The sequence below is a fragment of the Trachurus trachurus genome (genome assembly GCF_905171665.1).
Source record: "Trachurus trachurus genome assembly, chromosome: 14".
Classification (NCBI taxonomy): domain Eukaryota; kingdom Metazoa; phylum Chordata; class Actinopteri; order Carangiformes; family Carangidae; genus Trachurus; species Trachurus trachurus.
In genome coordinates, this window is record NC_139903.1 from 7,573,365 (window position 1) to 7,596,838 (window position 23,474).

General features: G+C 45.7%; 3 protein-coding genes across 3 annotated transcripts in view; all 3 read right to left on the reverse strand.

The window, feature by feature from the left end:
* LOC310996788 (histone H2B 1.1-like) overlaps nucleotides 1–23,474 on the reverse strand; it is a 106,799-nt gene that overhangs the window by 71,809 nt on the left and 11,516 nt on the right. The window lies entirely within an intron of this gene.
* LOC310996999 (histone H4) lies at nucleotides 451–1,482 on the reverse strand (the record flags this gene model as incomplete). Its single annotated transcript, XM_083986566.1, has 1 exon — nucleotides 451–1,482. The coding sequence occupies exon 1, from the start codon at nucleotides 760–762 to the stop codon at nucleotides 451–453; it is 312 nt and encodes a 103-aa protein (XP_083842692.1). The 5' UTR covers nucleotides 763–1,482.
* LOC310996511 (histone H2A-like) lies at nucleotides 3,208–3,670 on the reverse strand. Its single transcript, XM_083985932.1, has one exon. The coding sequence runs from the start codon at nucleotides 3,653–3,655 to the stop codon at nucleotides 3,272–3,274; it is 384 nt and encodes a 127-aa protein (XP_083842058.1). The 5' UTR covers nucleotides 3,656–3,670; the 3' UTR covers nucleotides 3,208–3,271.

Below are 23,474 nucleotides of genomic sequence, written 5' to 3' on the forward strand. Positions count from 1 at the left end.
AACTCAGAGAAGCCACGGAGGACTCTAAAACTTCTCCCAGCCCTTAGTCGACATGAGGGTGAGTAGATAATGAGTGCAATTTGAATTTTGGGTGAACTATCCCTTTAACCTCAACAGCCGTAACCTACATTAATAATATACAATAGAAAATAATTAATGGATCGGCACATTTAAACACCTTTGTGATTAAAGAATCACGTTATTCTGGGTTCATGATACATGTCATAATAACAATAGGATGTTTTCTCAGTAGAGTAGTTGTGTGGCCAGAAAATAATCAATGGATGTGTCTCTTTGATACATTTAAACGCCTTTGTGATTAAGTTATTCTAGGTTTATATCATAAAATAAATGTCATAATAGGATGTTTTCTCAGTAGAGTAGTTGTGTGGCTCTTAAAAGAGCCGTTGTGTTGTTGTTGTTATTCAGTGTCGGGCAGTGAGGTTGTGTTTAGCCGCCGAAGCCGTACAGAGTGCGGCCCTGCCTCTTGAGGGCGTAGACCACGTCCATGGCGGTGACCGTCTTCCTCTTGGCGTGCTCGGTGTAGGTGACGGCGTCCCGGATGACGTTCTCCAGGAAGACCTTGAGCACCCCGCGGGTCTCCTCGTAGATGAGGCCGGAGATACGCTTGACTCCGCCGCGGCGAGCCAGGCGGCGGATGGCGGGCTTGGTGATGCCCTGGATGTTGTCGCGGAGGACTTTACGGTGACGCTTGGCGCCTCCTTTTCCCAGTCCCTTACCTCCTTTGCCTCTTCCAGACATGATGCTTGTTTCTCTGAGTTCAGATCAACTGTGTGCTTCAGCTCGGGAAGCACCGAGAACTTATATCTGATCTGCGGACGTAGGAGAAGACAGGCGGTGCGTTTCTTAGAACTGCAGCAGGAAACGACCGGTTTCCTGTGAAGTGAAACTGAAGATTTACGTTTTTAATTTCTGTTCTTTACACCGATGCTGTTCATTTTCATTGATTCGTACCTGAAATGTTGTGGTATTCATTAATATTTGATTTACTGTGGCTCATTTATCTACTGTAAATACATTCGACCTTGTTTAATATTCAGTCCAGTCTTGTTTCCTGAATTAACCATTTCCTGCTCAGACTGACTCTTCTGCTATAATATATATATAAATATATTGTTGCACACTGCTGGTTTTATTCTGAATGAATGAATGAATGCACCATTTCACAGTTCAACGTTAGTAGCTGTGTAGTGTACCTCTGTCTACCACCACACTGAACTCCTGAAACAGGCTGTACATTTACAGTTTTATCTGATCTTTATGTATTTGGTCTTTCATTCGTTCATCGGTATTTTATCATCTGAATTTAGTATGATTATTGTAAACGCTGTTGTCTTTTACTGCAGTGTTTCTCAACCGGGGAGACTCGGACCCCTGGTGGTACTTGGTGTAATTGCAAGTGGTAGCCTACTTGAAACTAGTATTGTTATATTAAGTCATTTTCCTAATAATCAATAATATACTCAAGTAGCTACCCTAATTCTTCCCGAATTAACCATTTCCAACTAGTCTAGAGTTACTAGACTAACTCTATGTGGTTTTATTCTAGCTGTGTGTAGTGTACCTCTGTGAGCCAGGCTGTAAATTTGCTTTTTTATCTGATTCAATTGGTTTTGGCTCATTGCCGGTATTTAATCATATAGTCTAAATCTAATCGAGTTGATTCTAAATTCCAGCTGAGACTGACATTTCAGTTATGATCTATAGTTGTTGCACATTTATTCTGAGCAATAATACATGCATTATTCCAGTTAAAAATTAGTAGCTGTTTCTTTTTATATTTTGTATACTTAGATTTGCAATGTTAATGCTAAATTTACTATAGTTAAAGTTGGATACTCTTTAAATTTAGTTTGTAAACAGTATTATTCTGTTTTTAACCTGGCAGTTGTTTTGTTAAAAACACAACACAAACATTTGATCTAGTGTAGCTGCAGTGTTTGTAACTGTGAATGTGTTGTACTTCATATTGAGTTCAGTGATGTTTCCCGCTCAGATTGACAGTTAAGTATCTCTAGTTGTTGCAGAGGGAATACATTTGAGTTGTGTTTTGGTCCATTAGTATTTTTCAATGAATGTATCATCTACATTGAATGATAGTTGTAAAGTAAACACTGCTTCAGTATATTTAATTTGGCGGTAAATGATATAAACAGAGTTGTGTAGTAGGAGGTAGACTAGCTGTTTTGTTAGGACAAAACACAAACATTTGAGCTAGTGTGTAGCTGCAGTGTTACCAAGCCATGTTTCCATGAATAGACCATTTCTCATTGTTGCAAAGGGAATAAATGCGTTATCCCAGTTATAATAGTTGTAAATGCTATTAATTCATCGGTAAATGATATTAAACAGATACTTTAATGTGTAGTTATGTAGTAAGTGCAGCTGTTTTGTTAGGACAAAACACAAACATTTGAGCTAGTGTGTAGCTGCAGTGTTTGTGTTACTACAGTCATTTCCAAAATAGACCATTTGTAGTTGTTGCAAAGGGAATAAATGCATTATCCCAGTTATAATTGTTATATAATCGTTGTAAATGATATTAAACAGATAGTTTAACATGTATGAGTTGTGTAGTAGGAGATGTAGCTCTTTGGAGAGTTGTGTGTGTATCTCTAGTTGTTGCAAAGGCAATACATTCATTATCCCAGATAGTCGTGTTTTGGTCCATCAGTATGAATGCATCATCTAAATTGATGATAGTTGTAAACGCTACAGTATATTTAATTTGGCGGTAAATGATATCTATTTATAAATAGATAGTATAGGGTTGTGTAAGGAGGTAGACTAGCTGTTTTGTTAGGACAAAACACAAACGTTTGATCTAGTGTAGCTGCAGTGTTTGTGTTACTACTTCATGTTTCCAAAATAGACCATTTGTAGTTGTTGCAAAGGGAATAAATGCATAATCCCAATTATAATAGTTCTAAATGCTATTAAATTCATCGGTAAATGAAATTAACTTTAACATGTAGAGTTGTAGGTGTAACTGTTTTGTTAGGACAAGACAACGTTTGATCTAGTGCAGTGTTTGTTACTACAGTCATGTTTCCAAAATAGACCATTTGTAGTTGTTGTAATAATAAATGCATTATCCCAGTTAATTTGTTATATAATCGTTGTAAATGATATTAAACAGATACTTTAACGTGTATGAGTTGTGTGGGAGGAGATATAGCTCTTTGGAGAGTTGTGTGTGGCTCTTAAAAGAGCCGTTGTGTTGTTGTAGAGAGAGGAGCCTGGTAGGTGTCTACTTCTTGGCGGGCTTCTCGGTCTTCTTGGGCAGCAGCACGGCCTGGATGTTGGGCAGCACGCCGCCCTGAGCGATGGTGACTCCGCCGAGCAGCTTGTTGAGCTCCTCGTCGTTGCGGACGGCGAGCTGCAGGTGACGGGGGATGATCCTGGTCTTCTTGTTGTCGCGGGCAGCGTTTCCGGCCAGCTCGAGGATCTCAGCGGTGAGGTACTCGAGCACGGCGGCCAGGTAGACGGGGGCTCCGGCGCCGACCCGCTGGGCGTAGTTTCCCTTGCGGAGCAGCCTGTGGACACGGCCGACGGGGAACTGCAGTCCGGCCCTGGAGGAGCGAGTCTTGGCCTTGGCTCGGGCCTTTCCGCCGGTCTTTCCACGTCCAGACATTTTGAGGAGAAGGATTTCTGTATGAGAAGCTCAAGAGAAATGTATCGGTGTGGGGGCTGAGCAGCTGCTTTATAAAGGAAACGTGCTGCTCTGTGATTGGCCACGAGGAGCGGGAGAGCGATCGACCAATCAGCGACGAGTTTGCGTCACGCAGACGTCCGCGCTACTTTGTTGCTGTGGGGGGTTGAAGATTTGTGTCTGAATGTACCAAACAAAAAAAATGAGGGAAAATGGTTTTAAAAGATTAAAAGGAAATCAGTTAGACATGATAACAAAGTAGAGGTTTGAGTTAAAAATCCTACACTTATTGGAATAATGATTAATTCTGTTAATCAACTACTGTCAGGATTAAGGTGAAAGAAAGAAAGTTTTTGTAGAAAGTAGAAAGAGACATTGAATTGATCGTTTCAGCTGTTCATTTAGGACAAAGAGACCATACATAATAAGACTGTTAGTTAAAAAATAAAAATAAAAACCTACCTTCATCAGGAACCAAGAGTTATCACATGTGATAAATCAAACATAAAGTAAACATGAGTTTGTCTCTGGTTTAAATGTTACAACAACAAATGAATGCAAAACCATAATGTACTACAGTCCTTCCAGAAAGTTTTTTTGTGATTGTTGCGGGTAAAAATCCTTGATTATGTGGCATGTTTTCCTAAAAAATGCAATGGAATATGCAGGATATTTATGCAATTTTATGCAATGAAATTGTGGGAACTTGCAAAATCTGCCGTTAAGTGAATAAGGGGGGAAAAAAGTGATTCCCCCAACACTCTAGGCTACTATCTTAATGTAAAGCGTAATTTCCAATGACTTCCAGTTAGCAAGCATACTACATCACAGAAAGTGCTGGGAATAATTAAGTTCTCACCTTGTTTAATGGCTCAAACTTACAAAATGTTGATGAGTCAAACAAGTTCTGTAGCTTTACAAAAAAATACGCTACAACTTCTGGGAAAATGAATAAATTAAACAATAAAATTACAGTTTTTCTCGATTGCTAAGACACATTTCTCAAAAGCTGCTCTCCTTTTCTTTAAACTGTGAACACAAACCCCAATTTTCAAGCTACATTCACAAAACTTCAGATTCTTCTTGCAAAACCAAACTTTCACCTCAAAACAATTCAATTTCAATTCATTTATTAAGTACTGCACAACAAGTTGGCAGAGTTTGCTTTCGGCACAGCATAGTAGCCTACTGTGTGGCAACAGACATCAGTTATACATTTAACATAGTACAGACATCAACATCAGCCCAGACATTTTACATACAGACTATACATTTAACACAGACAGAGTTTGGAGATGAGTGGAGTTCAGTAGCCTGATGGCAGTGGGAAAAAAGCTGTTTTTGTTGAAAAAATGGACCTAAAGCGCCTGGCAGAGGGCAACAGTTGAAACAGGTGGTTGGCTGGGTATGTTGGATCAGAGATTATTTTTTTATTTCTATTTCGTATAGGCTTCGCCCTCTAAGAGCTATCGCTGTTGGGTTTATCCCCGCGCGCATGCGCAGTCCTGAAAATTTCTTTCGCGCCACTGTGCCCCGCACAGTTGCCCCTTTACAGTCCGCATCATGACTATATTACACCTGCGGATCCACTTATCTGCTCCCAGTTTTTCTTCAGCGTTGCTGTACGAAAGGGCCGTAGGCCAGTATTGATTACTCTGGGCGCGTGACGGTGATCAGAGGCAGATGCACGTGACAGTTGCGCGCATTGGGAGCGAGCACACGCGAGCCTGAAGACGGCAGAAAGTGCAGAGTGGAGAGAGAGAGCGGAGGCTGCCAGTCAGAGACTAATTGGTTTCATTCACCATAATTGTGTGTGTGCGTCCGTGAGACCTGTAAGTCGTATTATTTATGTTGCTAGTTCATTATCCTTTGTTTTCATAAGTTGATAATTATAGCCACCTAGCTACGTATTGTTCTGTATTAAGCACGTGCACTGTTTATGCTAACTAGTTCTATTTCGTATAGGCTTCGCCCTCTAAGAGCTATCGCTGTTGGGTTTATCCCCGCGCGCATGCGCAGTCCTGAAAAATTTCTTTCGCGCCACTGTGCCCTGCACAGTTGCCCCTACACGGTCCGCATCATGACTATATTACACCTGCGGTCCCGTGTATCCGCTCCCATTTTTTCTTCAGCGAGCAAGAAGAATGCAGTCCTCCAAGATGAAGAAAGAAGTTTCCGCCGGTGTTATCCGGCTCTGCCTGATCTGCGAGTTCAGATACATCCTGCCCGGCGACCTCCACCCCCGCTGCGAAAACTGCCTCGGCGCTGAGCACGCCGGGACAGCACTGACCGCCCGGGCCAACTGCGCCTTCTGCTCACTTCTGCCCGTGGCGGAGCTACAGCGGAGAGCCAAATTTTTCCTGGCTCAGGAGGAGGAAAGCGGCGAAATGGATAACCGTTCCGAGTTCTCCATTGAAGAAGCCTTGGCCATCCTAGACCAGCCTGAGGGCAGCGGTGTGGGGCACGAGGCTACTGCCTCGGTTCCCTCCATCCACGGGTCTCCACCCGGTTTCCCCCTCCCCCTGGCAGATGAGGCTGAGAACTTCGACGGCGCCGGTGATGAAGGGACTCCGCTCGGCCGGCCTTCCCCCTCGTCACCTCGCGGCGCTGGACGTCTTCCGGCCAAAGCGCTACTTAATGACCTGCCCCGCATCATTAAGACTGCAGCTGCGGTGAGGAACATGGCTGTACCGGCTGACCCTCCGGCACCACCCGGCGACCCACTGGACGTTTTCTACGGAGCAGAACCTGCTCGGTCACGCCCCCCCGTGTGGCCTCGCTTACAGCAGCTCCGACCCTTCCTGGAGGCGGCCGCCTCCGAGCCGGGGAAGCTCAAGGCTCCAGTCTCCCGCTACGAAGCCTTCTGCAAAGTAGACGAGCTGACGACATCCGGTTTTCCCGCCGTGCCGCCGCTGGAGGAGAGTCTGGCCGCCATCCTTCTCCCCAAGGCCTCCTTCTTTGAGAAGCGAAAACCTGTCCCACCTGTTGCTCGGGACCAGATCACGGCTCGTCTCACCGACCGGTCGCACCAGTGTGCTTCCCAGTCTGTAGCCGCTGCCAACAACCTCGCTCTCCTTTCCTCCTCCGTGTCAGCGATGGTGGCCCAGCCCGGAGCCTGCAACCCTGACGTAGCCGCCGACATCGGCAGAGCAATGTCCGCCGCCGTGACCCTCTCAACCACCGTGACTGTGGCCCAGGCACGCATCATGGCTTGGCAAACCATGCTGCAACGAAACATCTGGCTGCACATGTCAGAGTTGCCGCCCTCCGCCCGCCGTGAACTGCTTGACGGTCCCACTAGCCCCGATGGGCTCTTTGGACCTCTGCTACAGAGCACCACCTCTCACCTACAAGCCGCCTACGAAGGAGCCGACCTGGTGAGGAAGCACACCGCTTGGGGCAAAGCCACTCCACACCACCAGCGCCCTCAGGGTCCCTGGCGTGACCGAGGTGAGCCCCGGGGAAGACAGAGACGCCCAACTACGGATGCAGCTGCTGCTCCTCCTCCTCCCGCGGCTCAACGCTCCGCACGCCATCCTCCTGGCAGGGGGCGGCGTGGCGGATGGTCCAACCAGCAGCAGGGTCCACCGAGCAAGCAGCCTCGGTTCTGACATGCTGCGGGGAATGTGTGTTTTTCTCCGGCCTCCGCCGGCACCAACGGCTCTTTTCAGAGCCACCCACCGGTCGATACAGAGCCTAGTTCCTTAAAACAGCCCGCCTTAGTCTCCAATGAGCTTTCGGCCACTGTTTGCACTAAAACACACCTTCCCCACACTTTCTCCTCCGCTGCGGCGGAGTCTCACAGCGCTGCCTTTGCTGAAGCTGTGTTCTCACTCTCACATGTTTTTATGAGTAGCAGATCTGCTGGCCCACCTGCCAACACATCTGCTAACACGCCGTCTCTGCCTCTCTGCGGTCTCCCTACCTCCCACCCGTCGGTGCGAGTTAGTGGAGGTTTCTCGCCCTGGCACGACTCTGACACAGAGGATGTAAGCATGGATGCAGGCACGCACACCGCCTCACATCCAGCTTCACAGCCCTTTCTCTGTAGCCCTCCCATGGGCTGTGCAGAACGATCAGTCGGTCCGCACAGCGGCGGCGAGGGCGCTACGATGGTTGTCCCACATGTCCACTCATGCTCCACAAATGTCTGCACGCCCGCTCTCAGAGCACTGCTCAGCGTGGCGAAGTCTGCTCTCCATGAACGACTGGATGGAGAAGCTGATCACACAAGGCTACAGCCTTCAATTTGCCAGCCCTCCTCCTCCTTTCAACGGAGTGCTGGAGACGGTCATGTCATCCCAGACAGAGATAGCAGCCCTGACGGCGGAGCTGTCAGAGCTGATGGTAAAAGGAGCAATCTCACCGGTTCCCCCCGGCGAGGAGAAGGAGGGTTTTTACTCTCGTTACTTCCTCGTTCCCAAAAAGACGGGAGGGATGAGACCAATCCTCGATCTATCGGTCTTCAACAAATCCATCACAGCGAGACCCTTTCACATGTTAACAATCAAGCATGTGATAGAGTGTGTGCGTCCCGGCGACTGGTTCACTTCCATCGACCTAAAAGACGCCTACTTCCATGTGCCAATCATCCAGAGACACAGGAAATTCCTGCGATTCTCTTTCAGAGGAGTTCAGTATCAGTACAACCGTTTACCCTTCGGTTATTCTCTGGCTCCTCGCACCTTCTCCAAATGTGTGGAAACAGCCCTGGAGCCGCTGCGCAGGAAAGGCATCAGAGTTCTCTTTTATTTAGACGACCTGATGATAATAGCAGCCTCCCAGGAGAGCGCTGCGCTACACACAGCGGAGCTCATCAATCACCTGACCGCTCTGGGTTTTGCCATAAACTGGCAGAAGAGCTCCCCGCTCCCCTCCCAGTCAATAATTTACCTGGGAGTGCACCTAAACTCCTCCACAATGAGAGCAAAGCTGTCTCCAGCCAGGCTGGAAGCGATCAGCTCTCTCCTCAGGCGAGTTGTGCCCCACACGGTGGTGACAGCGCTAACCGTGATGCGGCTGCTTGGCATGATGTCAGCCAGTCATGTCGTGATCCCGCTGGGTCTTCTCCACATGAGAAAACTCCAGAGGTGGTTTGGCCGGCTTCGCCTGGACCCCGTGCGTCACAAGAGACGCATGATCACGGTCCCTCCCTCAGTTCAGTCAGACCTGACATACTGGAAAACCCAGCCTTTTTGCCTCTTGGATTACAAGTTACAGTTGCATTCGATTTAAATTTCCTTGAGATAAGTGCACACTGTTTCTGCTGTCAATTCGGTCATAGTTCATTTGTAACGTGTTTTCTTCATTCTTCATTAGGCTAATGTTAACACTAGAACCACCCAGATGGTCTCACACAGACGTTTGTGTTTTTCTTACGTAAATGACTTTGTTTACAGTAAAACTACAGGTCTCTCAGTCCGTGACTTTTCCATGTGTGATGGTTTCTGAAGCTTACAACTTACACAAATGAAACATTCGATTTCTGGGCATTTATACCTCGGGCCGACAATAGCTTATTTTTTTCTTCAATTATTGTTTTCATCTACAGTTATATTTATCATAATATGCCCAATTCGGGAGGGAGAGAGGGGGGAGAGAGTGCCGCGGTCACGTTACATAATGTAACAGTTTACAGAAAATAACAAAACAGGATATTTATTCATGTTACCCTCTGTTTAGGTAGATAAAGGTCTCAGTCACATTTGAATAAAAATAATGCAATTAGGCTAAATATCATAGGATCTTTTTTTTTAAGATAGGCCTATTTTATTTTTAGTTCCATAATTCAGAGATGATTTTCACTTAACGAAATTAAACGAAACAATGAAGCCTACAGTTTTGTCCTCCGGCTTATGAAAAGTGTGAGGAGAGGTAGCTACTGTAAGAACCGGTTTTTCTAAGCTGACTGAACAGCTGTGTGAAGTTCTGTGGGGGGCAGGGCTGTAGCCTACTTGAGTGAAGTATCCACAAGCACACCTATTGATCAGAGATAAATGAAGGTGCTAATGTGTCGCTGATGTGTCTATTAAGCTGGTCCTACAGACCGCTGCATATAAACCCCACTGTAGCGATTTTCACCTAGCCTCGCTTTCAACAAAACACACACTAGCATTCTATAGCCTAATTGCAATCAGTGAAATATATGAAATCAATATAAAACACAATTTAAATATGAGAGTTGCTGTTGCTCTAGTTTAATAGCGCTGCAGCTGCATTTGCCGTGCGCCCATGTGAACCTGTGTCTGTCTATGTGCGGGCAGAGATCAGAGATGTTTTTTTTTTTAATAACCATGCGTTTCACCAGCTCTCATCTCCGCCAGTCAGCCTCTCAACCTGCCGCCTCTCTCGCGTGCGGGCGCACCGCACGTAAACACATGTGAGACGTGGACACATTTATTTATTTATTTTTTCTGTGGGAAACACTGATCAAGCTGTGCGTACGCACAACTCTCCGCAATATCCCATTGATAAATCACACCGGACCCAAGAATGGTGCGGACATGAACACACCTCATATTCCACCCCCAGAATCCCTCAGCACAACCATATATGGTCAGCACGTGCATAATTAAGTAGCCATGTGAGCTCTGTGGAGCGACAACAAAGTGACAACAAAGACAACACCCGGAATGATGCTTCGGCGGACCTGCCCTCGCTTTTGAGGTCGGTTGTGAGAAAAATGCCTACTGTCCAGTAGGGGTTGCACAGACTAGTCGACTAATCGACTAGTCGACTTTACTGCTCCACAATGACGTTTTGAGCATGACGTCGACTAGTCGCTGATCATGTGACAATACGAGAGAAGAGCAGCTTGAAACAACAGCTGAGTGCGCTGAATGAAAAAAATACGAGCGCCGTCAAGCTGGATAGAACGAGCGCGTACCAGACAGGAAGTCGGGCACAGAAAAGACGAGAGAATCCGGTCAATTTTCAAAATAAAATAAATGATGATTAAGTTTGTCCGTCTATAAATATTTGTCAGTTGCGTCTGCACACAAGACACACATACATACAGCGCTAGAGACAGACCTGTGTGTGTGGAAAACCGAGCAGCCTACAGACGGGTCGATATGACCGGCGCGGAGAGAGCAGGACTGCTGCCTGCGAGACGCCCGCGAGAACGCGCACAGCGCTTCCGCGGGCAGTGTGTCCAGGCTGCCGGCAATTAAAAAAAAAGAAAACTCCGCTCATATCGACAGCTTTACATCGCGCACAACAACAACAACAGCAACAACCAACCAGGAAAAACAAAAACTGTGAGTGAAACTGTGACTGAGCAGGACTGTGATGGTGACGAGGCCTGTGTGTCGTTTTCCTCCCTAATTGTTTAACGGGCAGTAGCTACAGTATTTTCTTTTGCACTTGTATAGGAGTGTATGTTACAAAAAAACAAACTGATTTACAGCTTGTTGTTTATATAGCTGCTGTTCTGTGGACTAATTCTGTGCATGAGCGTCTGTCAGTGAAAAGCTACAGATTGTTGCAAAGCTTTTCCCTCCTCCTGTGATTTATGATGGGAAAAATATGAATGACGTCATCAGCGACTAGTCGACGTCGACTCGACTTTCATAACATTAAAGTCGACTTTAAAAAATCTGAAGTCGTGCAACCCCTACTGTCCAGACAACTGTGTTTTTTTTTAAAGCACCCCTGCATTACACAAACACACATATAGGCTACGGTATATATAGCCGCACATATAGGCTATATCAGTGATCATAATAATGATGATAAGAGAAAATGCATTGTTCACTAAAACTGCACGTTGGGATTTGATCCCAGACTGAAATAAAATCTTTGCTTATAGTGAGAGCTGCTCTACTAAGTGAGATACCTTGCGTTACTAATGTTATTGTGTCTCGAGTGTTTCAGAGTCGGCCGGCTGTAAACCAGCTGACTGACTTTTTTTTTTTGCGGTCACATCAGCACGGCTGCATCTTCGGTCGCGGCTGTTGTGGCATTTGCCCATATTGCCCTATGGCCAGTCCGTCCCTGCCACTGGTTGTTTGTGTTGTCTGTCAAAACATGGATGAATGAAACCTATATCCACACATCTTGTAGCCTATTTCTATCGAGGGAAAGTTATTTCAGGATATTCTGTTTTATCGTAGAATGAACACTACTGTACAGTAGTTGGCTCATTTTAAAAACACACCGGCAGCATCGCCCTTTGAGTTAAGCTGCTGTGTGGAAAACCACGCTGTGGTCCATAATCGCGGTGCAAGTGGGTGTGTTTGGAGCTGACAAGAGGATCGATAAAAGAGAGTGAGACGTATAGCTGCCGTCGTTACATTTTTCTCATTGAAAAACTATACTGTATTATTATTATATTGCATTCCCCATTCGTGTTCACTGCTCCGTGCTGCTGTCTTATGGAGGCGATCTGCTGCTCACAGATGCCACCTGGCGGTTGTTTGGGCACATTGCAGCTTCTGGTGAAAACACAATTACTCCTCCACAAAAAATCCGCGTGAGCCTCCCGTGACTCACGCGTGAATCTCGCGTGAAACCGTCCAAATGAAACTAGTACCCACTGTACGTCACACGTGACGGTGTTCACCGACGCCTCCCTCTTCGGATGGGGGGGGGCCTGTCAGTCTCACGTAGTAGGAGGAAGATGGCCAGAGCCTCCTTCCCTCCACATAAATTGTCTGGAGCTTCTCACAGTACTGAAACATTTTGCCCCTCGACTGAGGAACAAACATGTTGTAGTGAGAACAGACAACACTACGGCAGCTGCCTACATAAATCGTCAGGGTGGCGTGCGCTCGGCTCGGCTGCTGGAGATAGCCAGGAGCCTCCTCCTCTGGTGTCACGCGAACCTGCTCTCCATCAAAGCGGTTTACATTCCCCGAAAACAGAATCAAACCGCGGATTTAATGTCTCGGGGGGGACCCTCTCAGAACGAGTGGAAACTGAATCCCACACTTGTGCAGTTACTGTGGAACAGATTCGGGAAAGCAGAGGTGGATCTATTCGCCTCACAAGAGAATGCTCAGTGCGCTCAGTGGTTCTCCATGAACGCACAAGACGATCCTCCGCTGGGCATAGACGCTTTCTCACACAGACCGTGGCCGAAAGCCCTGCTGTACGCTTTTCCCCCGGTCGCTCTCATCTCCCGCCTCCTGATGCGCATCCAGGAAGAGAAACTATCAGTCATCCTGATAGCTCCAAAGCGCACGGGCGCATCATGGTTTCCTCTCATGATACAGCTGTTAGCAGAGGAACCATGGAAACTGCCTTGGCACAGAGTCGCGCTCTCACAGATGAAGGGAGCCATCCTACACTTCCCTGTGATAGGTCATGGGGCTTATGCATGCATGGGCTTGGCCCCTGAACGGGAGCGCCTAGAGAGATTAGGTTTAACCCCTGCAGTGGTCCGCACCATCCAAGGCGCAATAGCCTCCTCCACCACAGCCTGTTACGCAGCTAAATGGTCTGCTTTTCAGCGCTGGTGTGTAGAAAAAACCATTGATCCAACATCATGTGCTCTGCCTCAGATATTGACATTCCTCCAGCTCCTAGTGGATAGGAATCTGGCTCTCTCTACGGTGAAGACATATGCTGCCGCTATCTCTTCCTGTCATGAGGGTTTTGGAGAGAGGTCTGTTTTTACACATCCCCTGCTTAAGCGTTTCCTTAAGGGGGTAAGGCGTCAGAGACCCATTACGCGCCCCCTGGCTCCGCAGTGGGATCTCCCTCTGGTGTTACGCGCCCTAGGAGAGCCTCCTTTTGAGCCCCTCCTACACGCCTCTCTCAAACACCTGTCTCTGAAGACAGCGATCCTCTTAGCCCTGTGTTCAGCTAAGAGAGTGAGTGATTTATGTGCCCTCTCTGTCTCGCCGTCCTGTCTCGCCATCAGACCAGACGGGAGCGCAGCCACTCTGAGACCAAACCCCTCATTCATGCCCAAGGTCATAACGAGCTCGTTTAGTTCGAGAGTTATTACACTGGAAGGTTTCTTCCCTCCTCCTCATGAAGGTGAGGGAGAGGAGACGTTACATCAACTCTGCCCGGTGCGCGTACTGTCTCTCTATGTGGCGCGCACAGCGAGCCTCAGACGCACACAACAGCTGTTTGTGCATTACAGAGAGCATTCACAGGGACAACCCCTGACGAAGCAGCGCTTGGCCCACTGGCTATGTGACGTCATTTCACAGGCCTACGTCACATCTGGTAGGGATCCCCCATCCGGCATTCGTGCCCACTCAACCAGAGCAGTGTCCTCCTCCACAGCCCTCCTCAGAGGCGTGGCTGTAGCGGACATTTGCGCAGCAGCCTCTTGGGCTTCACCTTGCGTTTTTACTCGGTTTTACCTCCGTGATATGTCTGTGACTTCCCTGTCTCACTCAGTGTTGAGCTCGGTCAACAGCCAGTGAAGCTGGACCTCACCCTCCACATATCCATAACTCCGAGATGTGCCGCGCGAGCCCTGAGACTGTCACAATGCGTAACCATCGTCTCTGCGTCCTCGCACATTACAGTCTCGTCGTGCGTAATTACGCTGCACCCTGGCTATGTGTTAGGCTGTCACACGTCCTGTTACCTCTGTTGGGACTTTTTACAGTGCGTAATTATCGTCTCCGCCCTCTGTAACATGACGTATGCCTAGTGACTGAGTATAATTCTCCTCTTTAGGATTATTTACTCATGACATGGAACTGAAGGATCTCGTGCCCTTATTGCCTGCACACTAAAGCCCGTGATATACTTGCTGTAAACTACGTGTACGCGAGCTGCCGCGCGTATCCTGCGTCGCGTCACCTCGCGTCGATATGTGCGTTCGGTCGCAGGATACGCATCAAACGGACGCAGGATACGCGCGGCAGCTCGCGTACGCGTACTTTACAGCAAGTATATCGAGGCCCTAAGGGATATGCGGTGTGTGTGTGTGTTAATGCTTGTGTACTGTGGTACAGTGTGGCATTGACTACATCAGCTTCGCCCTTATCCCAACAGCGATAGCTCTTAGAGGGCGAAGCCTATACGAAATAGAACGTTGGTTACGTATTGTAACCCCAGATTCTATGAGTATACACCAATTCGGCTAAATAACCGTTAGTCGAGCAGCCGCCATTACTGCGGTGACAGCTCCCAGTCAGGCAGCGATGGGTTCTGTGCGCGAAGCGGGCATTTGAATGCAAGCGCCAAGAAGTGGACCTTTTCTCTTCTGTAAATATGTCTAGGAAGGCTGGGAGGACATGTGCCGTCCTCGACTGCTCTAATATCAGCAAAACACAGCCCCTTACTTCAGGAGGAGTGTCCGTGTTTAGACCGTAACTTTACGTACAGTGAGCAGTAGCAGTAGCAGCAGCAGCAGCAGCAGCAGCAGCAGCCGCCAGCGACGCAGTCACAGCTGATCTGTACAACCTGGCTACTCTCCCTTCTCACCGTTACCTTCACATCGTGGTAAAAGTGGATGGTCTGTGAATGTCTCACTGATCCCTTCAATATGATGTGATGGTCGTCTAAAAGCCGGTCTAAAATATGTCCGACCCATCCGGAGCTCAGGTAATTTTGACCATAAAAGAGACCTGTAATTGACGTTTTTTCTGATAATCGGAGGCCAGCTGATCAATAAAATATTCTTGAATATCTAAAACAAAGCACAAGTTGTTGTTTTTATTCATGTAGCCTGTCCACATGATTAAATATCCCGCTGCTGGCTTGCTAACGTCAGCACGCATAACGTACCGGTATGTTATATTGTTTATGATACAGTCTCTCATCTCCCTGTTACTCTAATCTTTCCTGCTAATCGCTCAAACAAATGATTAATTCCTAAATTAATATTGGTATTCATGTAAGATACCTTAATCAGTTACTGGGGGGCACTAAACATCACCAATGCAGCCTATTTATGATGCTGTCATAGAGAATCAGTTTACTATGACTGACACATGTCACCGCAGCAATGGCGGCATACACAAATCGCTCACCGAATTCGTGTATAGGCGCAGCCCTCTAAGAATCGAGGCCCCACTGTCCCACTAGTGTCAGCTGAAGAAAAAGGCTGGTTTTGGGAGCAGATACACGGGACCACAGGTGTAATATAGTCATGATGCGGACCGTGTAGGGGCAACTGTGCAGGGCACAGTGGCGCAAAAGAAATTTTTCAGGACTGCGCATGCGCGCGGGGATAAACCCAACAGCGATAGCTCTTAGAGGGCTGCGCCTATACTCATAGAATCTGGGGTTACAATACGTAACCAACGGTTTGTGTTCACAGTTTAGAGAAAAGGTGAGCAGCTTTCAAGAAATGTGTCTTAGCAATCGAGAAAAACTGTAATATTATTTAAGAATCTAGTCTTATTTTTTAAGATTACATGCACTATTTTATGTTATTTATTTGTTTTTGCATATTTTCACTTTACTTAAAGTTAAAAACATTTTTCAAAAAGTCTTACATATTAAAGAATCTTTGTTTTGTCTGTGAAATTTATTTTTCTAACCAACTTAATTACTTATTTTTTTACATGTCAAATAAATTATCTTCCAAAAGCAACTCCCTTTGTCTTCTATTCATATTTAAAATGTCCTAGCTTTACTGTTGGTTGAACACTAAATAGGTATGTATTATATTATTATATCTACAATTAGTATCTATTTGAATGAGATAACTCTACACATGATTAACTGATTTTGGTTATTTCTTAATAGATGTAAGATTTATGTAATATCTCTACTTTTAAGAAAGTCCAAAAAACAACATTTTCTGAGCATCTCTTACAACAGCTGTCAGGAAGACCAAGGCGGCAGATACTGAGTTCAGCTCAATACAGATTTTATTGAAAGAAGAGGGGAGGATTGGGGTTGGAGAGCAGTGGAGGGAGACAGAGGGAGCTGAAACACACTGGAGGGCAGGCGATGCCATGGTTATCACGGTGAGGTCCAGAGTCGGCTGGAAGAGAATGTCCGAGCTGATCCTGAGCATCTTCCTACTGACAGGGCAGGGATATGGGAGCAAAGGTAACCCTAACCCTGAAAACAAGAGGTAGGAAACAATGAAAGCAAGAAACATGTAGGACAGCGGTACTCAATAGGCGGCCCGCATCCGGCCCGCCGAACCTTCCAATCAGGCCCGCGACTGAGTTCTACTAGTTTACATATTACTGTATACTGTATTTCTCGGGCTCCGTGCGCCTGTAAGTCAAAGCGCTGGGACATGGAAACACGTGCGGAGCGTTTGTGTGTGCCTGTGAGGCCCTGCACTGGGATACAATAACGCTGACGAACCCAAATCACCATGCGCGAGTGTTTGGGGGGCGAGCTGGCTTGCAGGGTTCTCTGCCTGTCTGCAGAGACCGTGGGTGATTTTCACCGCCGTCTTGGTTCAACTGTGTGTGCATCATACATGGGGGGCCGTTCAGATGAAGCGTCTTTTGCGCGCGCTCAAACCCATTCAATGTAGCCGCGAGTCATGCACGCTCACAACTCAAAAGCCGTAGCCGCGCGCATTTGATGAGACGCAATTGTTTTTTCGTGCACGTCAGCGGTGCACAGCTGCACGACCTGCTTCTCCCCCGGTGTTGTGTCCCGGTGCCTTCGGCCTGTGTCTGTCCTACTGTTTCCCACTGAGCTCTGCCTCGTTTGAAAGGTGAAGGAAGCCCGTGTGTGGAAAGACGTCGCCTCCGAGATGTAGAATGTGTATTATAGAAGAGAAACACACATTTCAGGACCAATGACTTGTATCCTCAGAACAGAGTCAGACATGTCCTGTGATGGTCAGCCTCCTTTCATATTTAAGCTGAAAATCACAGGGCATGTCTGAGGATACAAGTCAGCAGTGTAAAGCTCCAGCATGATATGTAAATGATGATATGACAATGTCAAGATTTTTCATTTTATATCATACAAAACACCATGAAGTGTATAAATAAAAATTATGTGCTTACAAGTAAAATAAAAAATATTTAAATTATTAGACGAAAAAGGTGAATTTAATTTCAATCTAGGCCTATTTGAATGTGCGGCCCCCAAGGTGTCTGTTTAGAAAAATTCTGGCCCTTCGAAAAATGTATTTGAGTACCCCTTGTAGGAGGTAAAAACAATGGAATGGGCTTTATGCACATTCCTGAACTTAAGCCAGCTCCTTTATTTCGTGTCTTACATTAGTTTAGTTTTTTTTATTTGCACATCATATAACCTGCATAAACAATGAAAATAGTAAAATTAAACATTGTGCAGGAGAGGTAGAAGCCAAAAAAGGCTTATAAAAATACCTCAACAACCCACAGCAACATTATTACATTATTTGACAAACTGATTAATCCCAGTGTGTCTGACCTCAGTAGTCACAATGGTTAGATACACCTGGAATAATCATTTTGTCCAATAATGTAAGACCAGAAATGAAGGAGTTGGCTTAAGTTTTGGAAGTAGTGGAGCTGTGCATGAAGTTAAAAGCGTGGTGAACTGATGAGTAAGTGTTCAGCTGGTGTAATGGAGCAGAGGAGTGATGAGCAGATGAGCCTACGGTGTGTGCCCTGCAGCAGCAGTCTGCGCTTGGAAAATGCCCCTAGGGAAGAGGGAGAAACACACAGAGAGGGTTGGAATCACTAGGATTATACAGACAGTGAAGTAACTGTAATGTTGCAAGATGTAAAAAAAAAAATCACTTTAAGACACTGGATCTTGGAACTTGTGAGAAAAATGAAAGTTTAACAACTTTAAAAACTATCCAGTATGGTCTGTCTTGGTTAAAAGCCCACTCACCACGACAAGGTGCAGACCAGGAGTAGGAACACGTAACACAACACAAACAAACATAACTTAGGAGTATGAGCACGGGACAAAAGGATAAATTAAAGACAAAAATAAACAATACATTAAACATTACTGAAGAAACTATATACAAAGGAGACAAGTCGGGCTGGGTGATGGGGACAAAATAAATATACTATATTCAATTGCCAATTAAAACTTGTAATAAATAATAATTGAATTTACAGGAAAATAGAAAAAACAAATTTGATAACACAATCTTGAGTAATGTGAATGTGATGATCACTCAGAGAATAACATAACACAAATAATTTCTGAACATTTCATCCCTGAAGTGCAGTGAAAGAACTCAACGAAGCCAAATAAGAAGCTCACACCACATTACTTAGTCAGAAATGCGTCTACTGTCCCACAAACATCACAATATGAACTCCATCAGCCACAATGATAACAGAAAATCAAACCAAAAAAATAATTAATTTATATTATATATATAAATTATGAATATATATTTATTCAATAATTTTTTTGTTAAATTAAAATTTCTCTCTAAATAAATGTAACAGATTATCAACTATCGAAAACCATGAAATAACAAACTTACTGTTTATATATATATATATATTTATATATATATATATATATTTTTGTTTTGTTTTTATGATAAGGTGCTTTTTTTGGGTTCTTATGAGATTTTGAGAGAAGTTATTTTTTAAGTAACATTTTGAACTTTCATTTCAAACTATGTTGAACTTAAAGAAGAAGTGAGTGATATATTTGTGTTAATATAAGTCTTAAATAGTTATATCTTCCGACAGCAATCACTTACATAGAGTGTTTGGACTGAAACACGGGTCTCTCAGTCCCTCTGCTCTGCTCTGAGCCGAAGAGAAAACATTTATCGTATCCTACAGTTTTTATCCAATGAGGAGAGAGAACGGCATGCAGGGCTGTGTGTGCAGCCAAGGAACGCCGTGAATGTGGTGACGTAGCGACGAGGACTGTTATGGTGCGTTCAAGGAAACTCGTATTTTTCCGACCGTGAAGTGGTACCAGTTCGATCTGGTACGAGTTCACCGGTCGGAAGTTACGAGTGGCCGTTATAGTGACTTTCACCGGTAAAACAGGTCGGAAAAACACGAGTGGGTTGCCTGAAACGCTACAAAGTCGTAAGTTGTGACTTGAAGCTGTAATTTACGATTTCAAAATCCTGCCTGGAACGCAGCATTAGCGAAAACGACCGGACCACTCACTTCTGCTTTAATCAGAACTCCAGAAACTATCTACAAAAACATTGACAAGGGAGGTTGCATATTTATTTTTAAATGTGTTACAGTATTCCAAAGCTCGATATCATCTTATGCCCCGTTCATGCAGGCTCAGGGGGGCGCAGCGAGGCGAGCCCTCCCGCAGCTGGCGAAGTGGTATTATCGTCCAGTGCAACAAGGTGCGCAGTAGGGTTGTGCCGATTGGCGATCCAATCGTCTATCGGCGATTGGAAGGACGAGCGGCGATGTTTTGTTTTCTTGGCGATTTTACACACTCACATACTCGCTACTTTTTTATTGATCTAATGCGCAATCTGTTTGTTTTGTTTTAATGAAGCCGCTTGGCTTGCTGCTTCCAACAGATACTCTGTCATATGACAGTGTTTCACCAATCAAATGCAGCCACTGGCGACGTCCAATCAGACGGAGCCAGGTAGTCATATGACCGCACATAAAATCTCTGTGGTAAACAGGGTGGCCACTCCGCCTCAAATCTGAGGAAACACGTTTAGCTGGTGTTGTGGCAGTGACTAGGCTGCCGACGCCAGCCCTGTTACTGTATGTCACAGCCCGACGAGGTGTTCACTAAGACGTCCGGTGAATTACGTCCGCCATGAATAGATTTTTCGGCTTTCGGCAACGCAATAGCGTTCTGTTCATTGATCATAGCGCTCTTTCTCTGTTATTAGCCCTCACACACAGAGAGAGAGAGAGAGAGAGAGAGAGAGAGAAGCGCGCATGCATGACAGCAGGGCACGGTAAAAGCGATACTCATACGCCCCCCCCCCCCCCCCCCCCCCCCCCCCGGACCCCGGCGATAGATAGGTCTATCGGCGATCTCCAGGGAGGGCGATTGGGACGATCTGAGAATGTCAAAATCGCCCAACACTAGTGCGCAGCGGATTCGGTAAATTGGCAGACTGCTGTGCGCTGAGATGGGAGTGGTCGCGCAGCAGGGGGAGGTGTCGACAGATTCGCCGTGGCGCATTGACAATTTGTTGCAGATAGACCGCGCGGAGAGTGCGCCGAAAGCTTGCCAGCTCCAACCTGGTCTAATCTCAGCGCAAGGCGAAGCGCAGCCAGCGCAGTGGCAATTTGACTGCCCAGCGCGCAGTGCGTACACGTCACCAAGACCTCACAGGCAGGTTTCCACAGTTTCAGGCACATTTAAATGCAATTAATAATAATAATAATAATAATCACAATAACCCCTATTTATTGTATCTGAATCAGCACATACACCTATATCTATATAGATTGTCCCGTCACACTGATGACAGATCAAAGGCTTGCGTAATGGAAACTCAGCCTGACTGAATTAACACAGATGAAACCAGGGAGGGACTGAGACAGCCGTGGATGTCCCAAGAGCAGGTGTTGACACTATACACTGTGCCGTTGCAGATTATCAGCTATTTATTTATTTATTTACTTATTGATTTATTAGGGGCCAGCGCCGCATCGTCACGCGACCATAACAAATAAAACTGAAAACAAATAAACTATCATCTCTCACAGCAAACCACAATCAGCCTGGCATCATAGTGAGCAGATATTCACATCTCCCCTCTCAGGTAAATTCTAAAGAAAAAAGAAAAAGAGAGACGCTCCGTGATGCCTCCGTTACGCACAGCTGTTTGTTTATGTTGTGATCTGTGCACACGTGTTTAAATATAGGTTAGATAGATAGATAGATAGACCTGGATAACATCATAACCTCCTCCCTCCCAGACTACTTTTGCATCATCAGCCCGTGAGGTCTGTTCGCGCGACCGGACACTGCCAGCTTGGACCGGACCAGAACATCAGTTTCCTCCCGTCTCACTTGCTCTGACAGATTGAGAGCTGTTGCCCAGTAAAAAACAAAACAAAAAAAAAAACACACACACACCCCTTTTCCATTAATAAAGACACTCATATTTAGTAACCTATATTTAAATACGTGTGCACAGATCACAACATAAACAAACGTGCGTAACGGAGGCATCACGGAGCGTCTACTACAGAGAATACTTAGGCCCCGTTCATGCAGGCTCTAAGTTAATATTCAACAGTTGAGACAACACATGTACTTCCTTACAGTATACATCGAAAGTTACTTTGGCCCTGTTCATGCAGGCTCAAAGTAACATTTCCAATGTTCACCCAAGACAATCAGGCTCATGGTTTCTAATTTACTTTATTATAAGTCTGGCAGGTTTGTCATCAACAAACAAAGATGGAAGCTGGCCATTATGATATGCATGTAAGATTTTGTATATTTATTTCATTAACTATTTACAGATACCATTTAAATATATTATATATTTATATGTACATACATATTCTTCAATAATTATTTACAAATACACATAAAACATGTATGAAAACACACATATAGAGATATATACACACAAACATTACACACACACACACACACAGATAAAAACCCACATTTATAAAAAAAAAACAACAACATGCGTACACAGAGATGGACACACATACATAAATAAACATGCATACACACAGAAATGGACACTACACACATATATAAAAACACATGCATACACACAGAAATGGACCCACAACTATAAACACACATGCATACAAAAATAAATGGCCAAGTCTTCCTCTTAATTTCCATAAAAATGGATCAGTTTGGTCAGTTTTTTGCGGACTACCTTGCCTTCCTTTATTTTCTCTGTCTCCCGCCTCGCTATATGATTCAAGCGAATTTTGCAGAACCATGAAGAAGCCATCTTCACCAGCACATGGACATGGTTAGCTTCAACACAGGTGTCAAACATGTGGCTGTGAAGCTGTGGAAAGAGATTTTTTTCTGAACAATCAGCAAGAACCTGGGTGACAATGGCTGCTGTTGTTCCTCTTCCCTGTGGAGGCTTTCCGTCGTTGGCTTTCAAAAGACGCTGAAAACATCTTTCTGTGGTTTGACAGATTGTTATGATGCCTGCTGATGGTTTCTGTAGGCCACCTCTGTCCTTCAAAGTCAAGAATCGATGTACTGACTCATGAGAGATCAGGGCTTGTGAGCAAGGCATACAAGTAATCCTTTTCATCTTCTTCACCACAAAACCTGTGATGTAGCAGATGGCTGCTTCCTTGTACTCAGACAGGGTGTCAATGTCTGGAAGGTCAGGGAGGCTGTCATCTTCGGGCACAAGCACCTCCACAGGCTCCACATCCACCCTGCGTGAAATGTTCACGCTCGCAGGTGTTGAGTCGAGGATGGATGTGTTGTCACGAAGGAGACAGTTGCTGGTGCCCTTTTTCACCTGGTGCCTTACAAGGAGACGCTTGTATGCTGCTCGAAACTGCCTCACATTGGGGTTGTTGTTGTAACCTCCACGTGCTCTGATTGCAGAGAAGAACAGTTCTAGGTGATCCTGACTTAACTTGTAGGTGAGAAGGTAACGGCATGGGGCCCCTGGTTTTTCCACCAGGTCCTCGTAGATGCCAATCACACTTCTGCCACAAGCAATGAAACCGTAGATGGGCGTCTTCTTCTGTGTGGAATGCACATGTACAAGTCTGTTGTCTTTCCCTCTAAATTTGAGTCCGAGGAGAAGTGACTCGCTCTTTTCCAAAATTGCCTTGGCGCGGTCTTTAGTTGATGGCTTCATGGGCGCCTTGAATCCTTTTCCGAAAGGGTTGCGGCTGTTAAGGACATCAAAGGCGGCATCAACTGTGCGCAGGAAGTCAACTGTGGCTGCACATCCAGTGAACTGAGGATACTTCAGCTCCTCTTCGCAGTACTGAAGGGCATCAGCCACACTGCTACTGAAGAGCTGTGCAGCAAGTTTTACCTT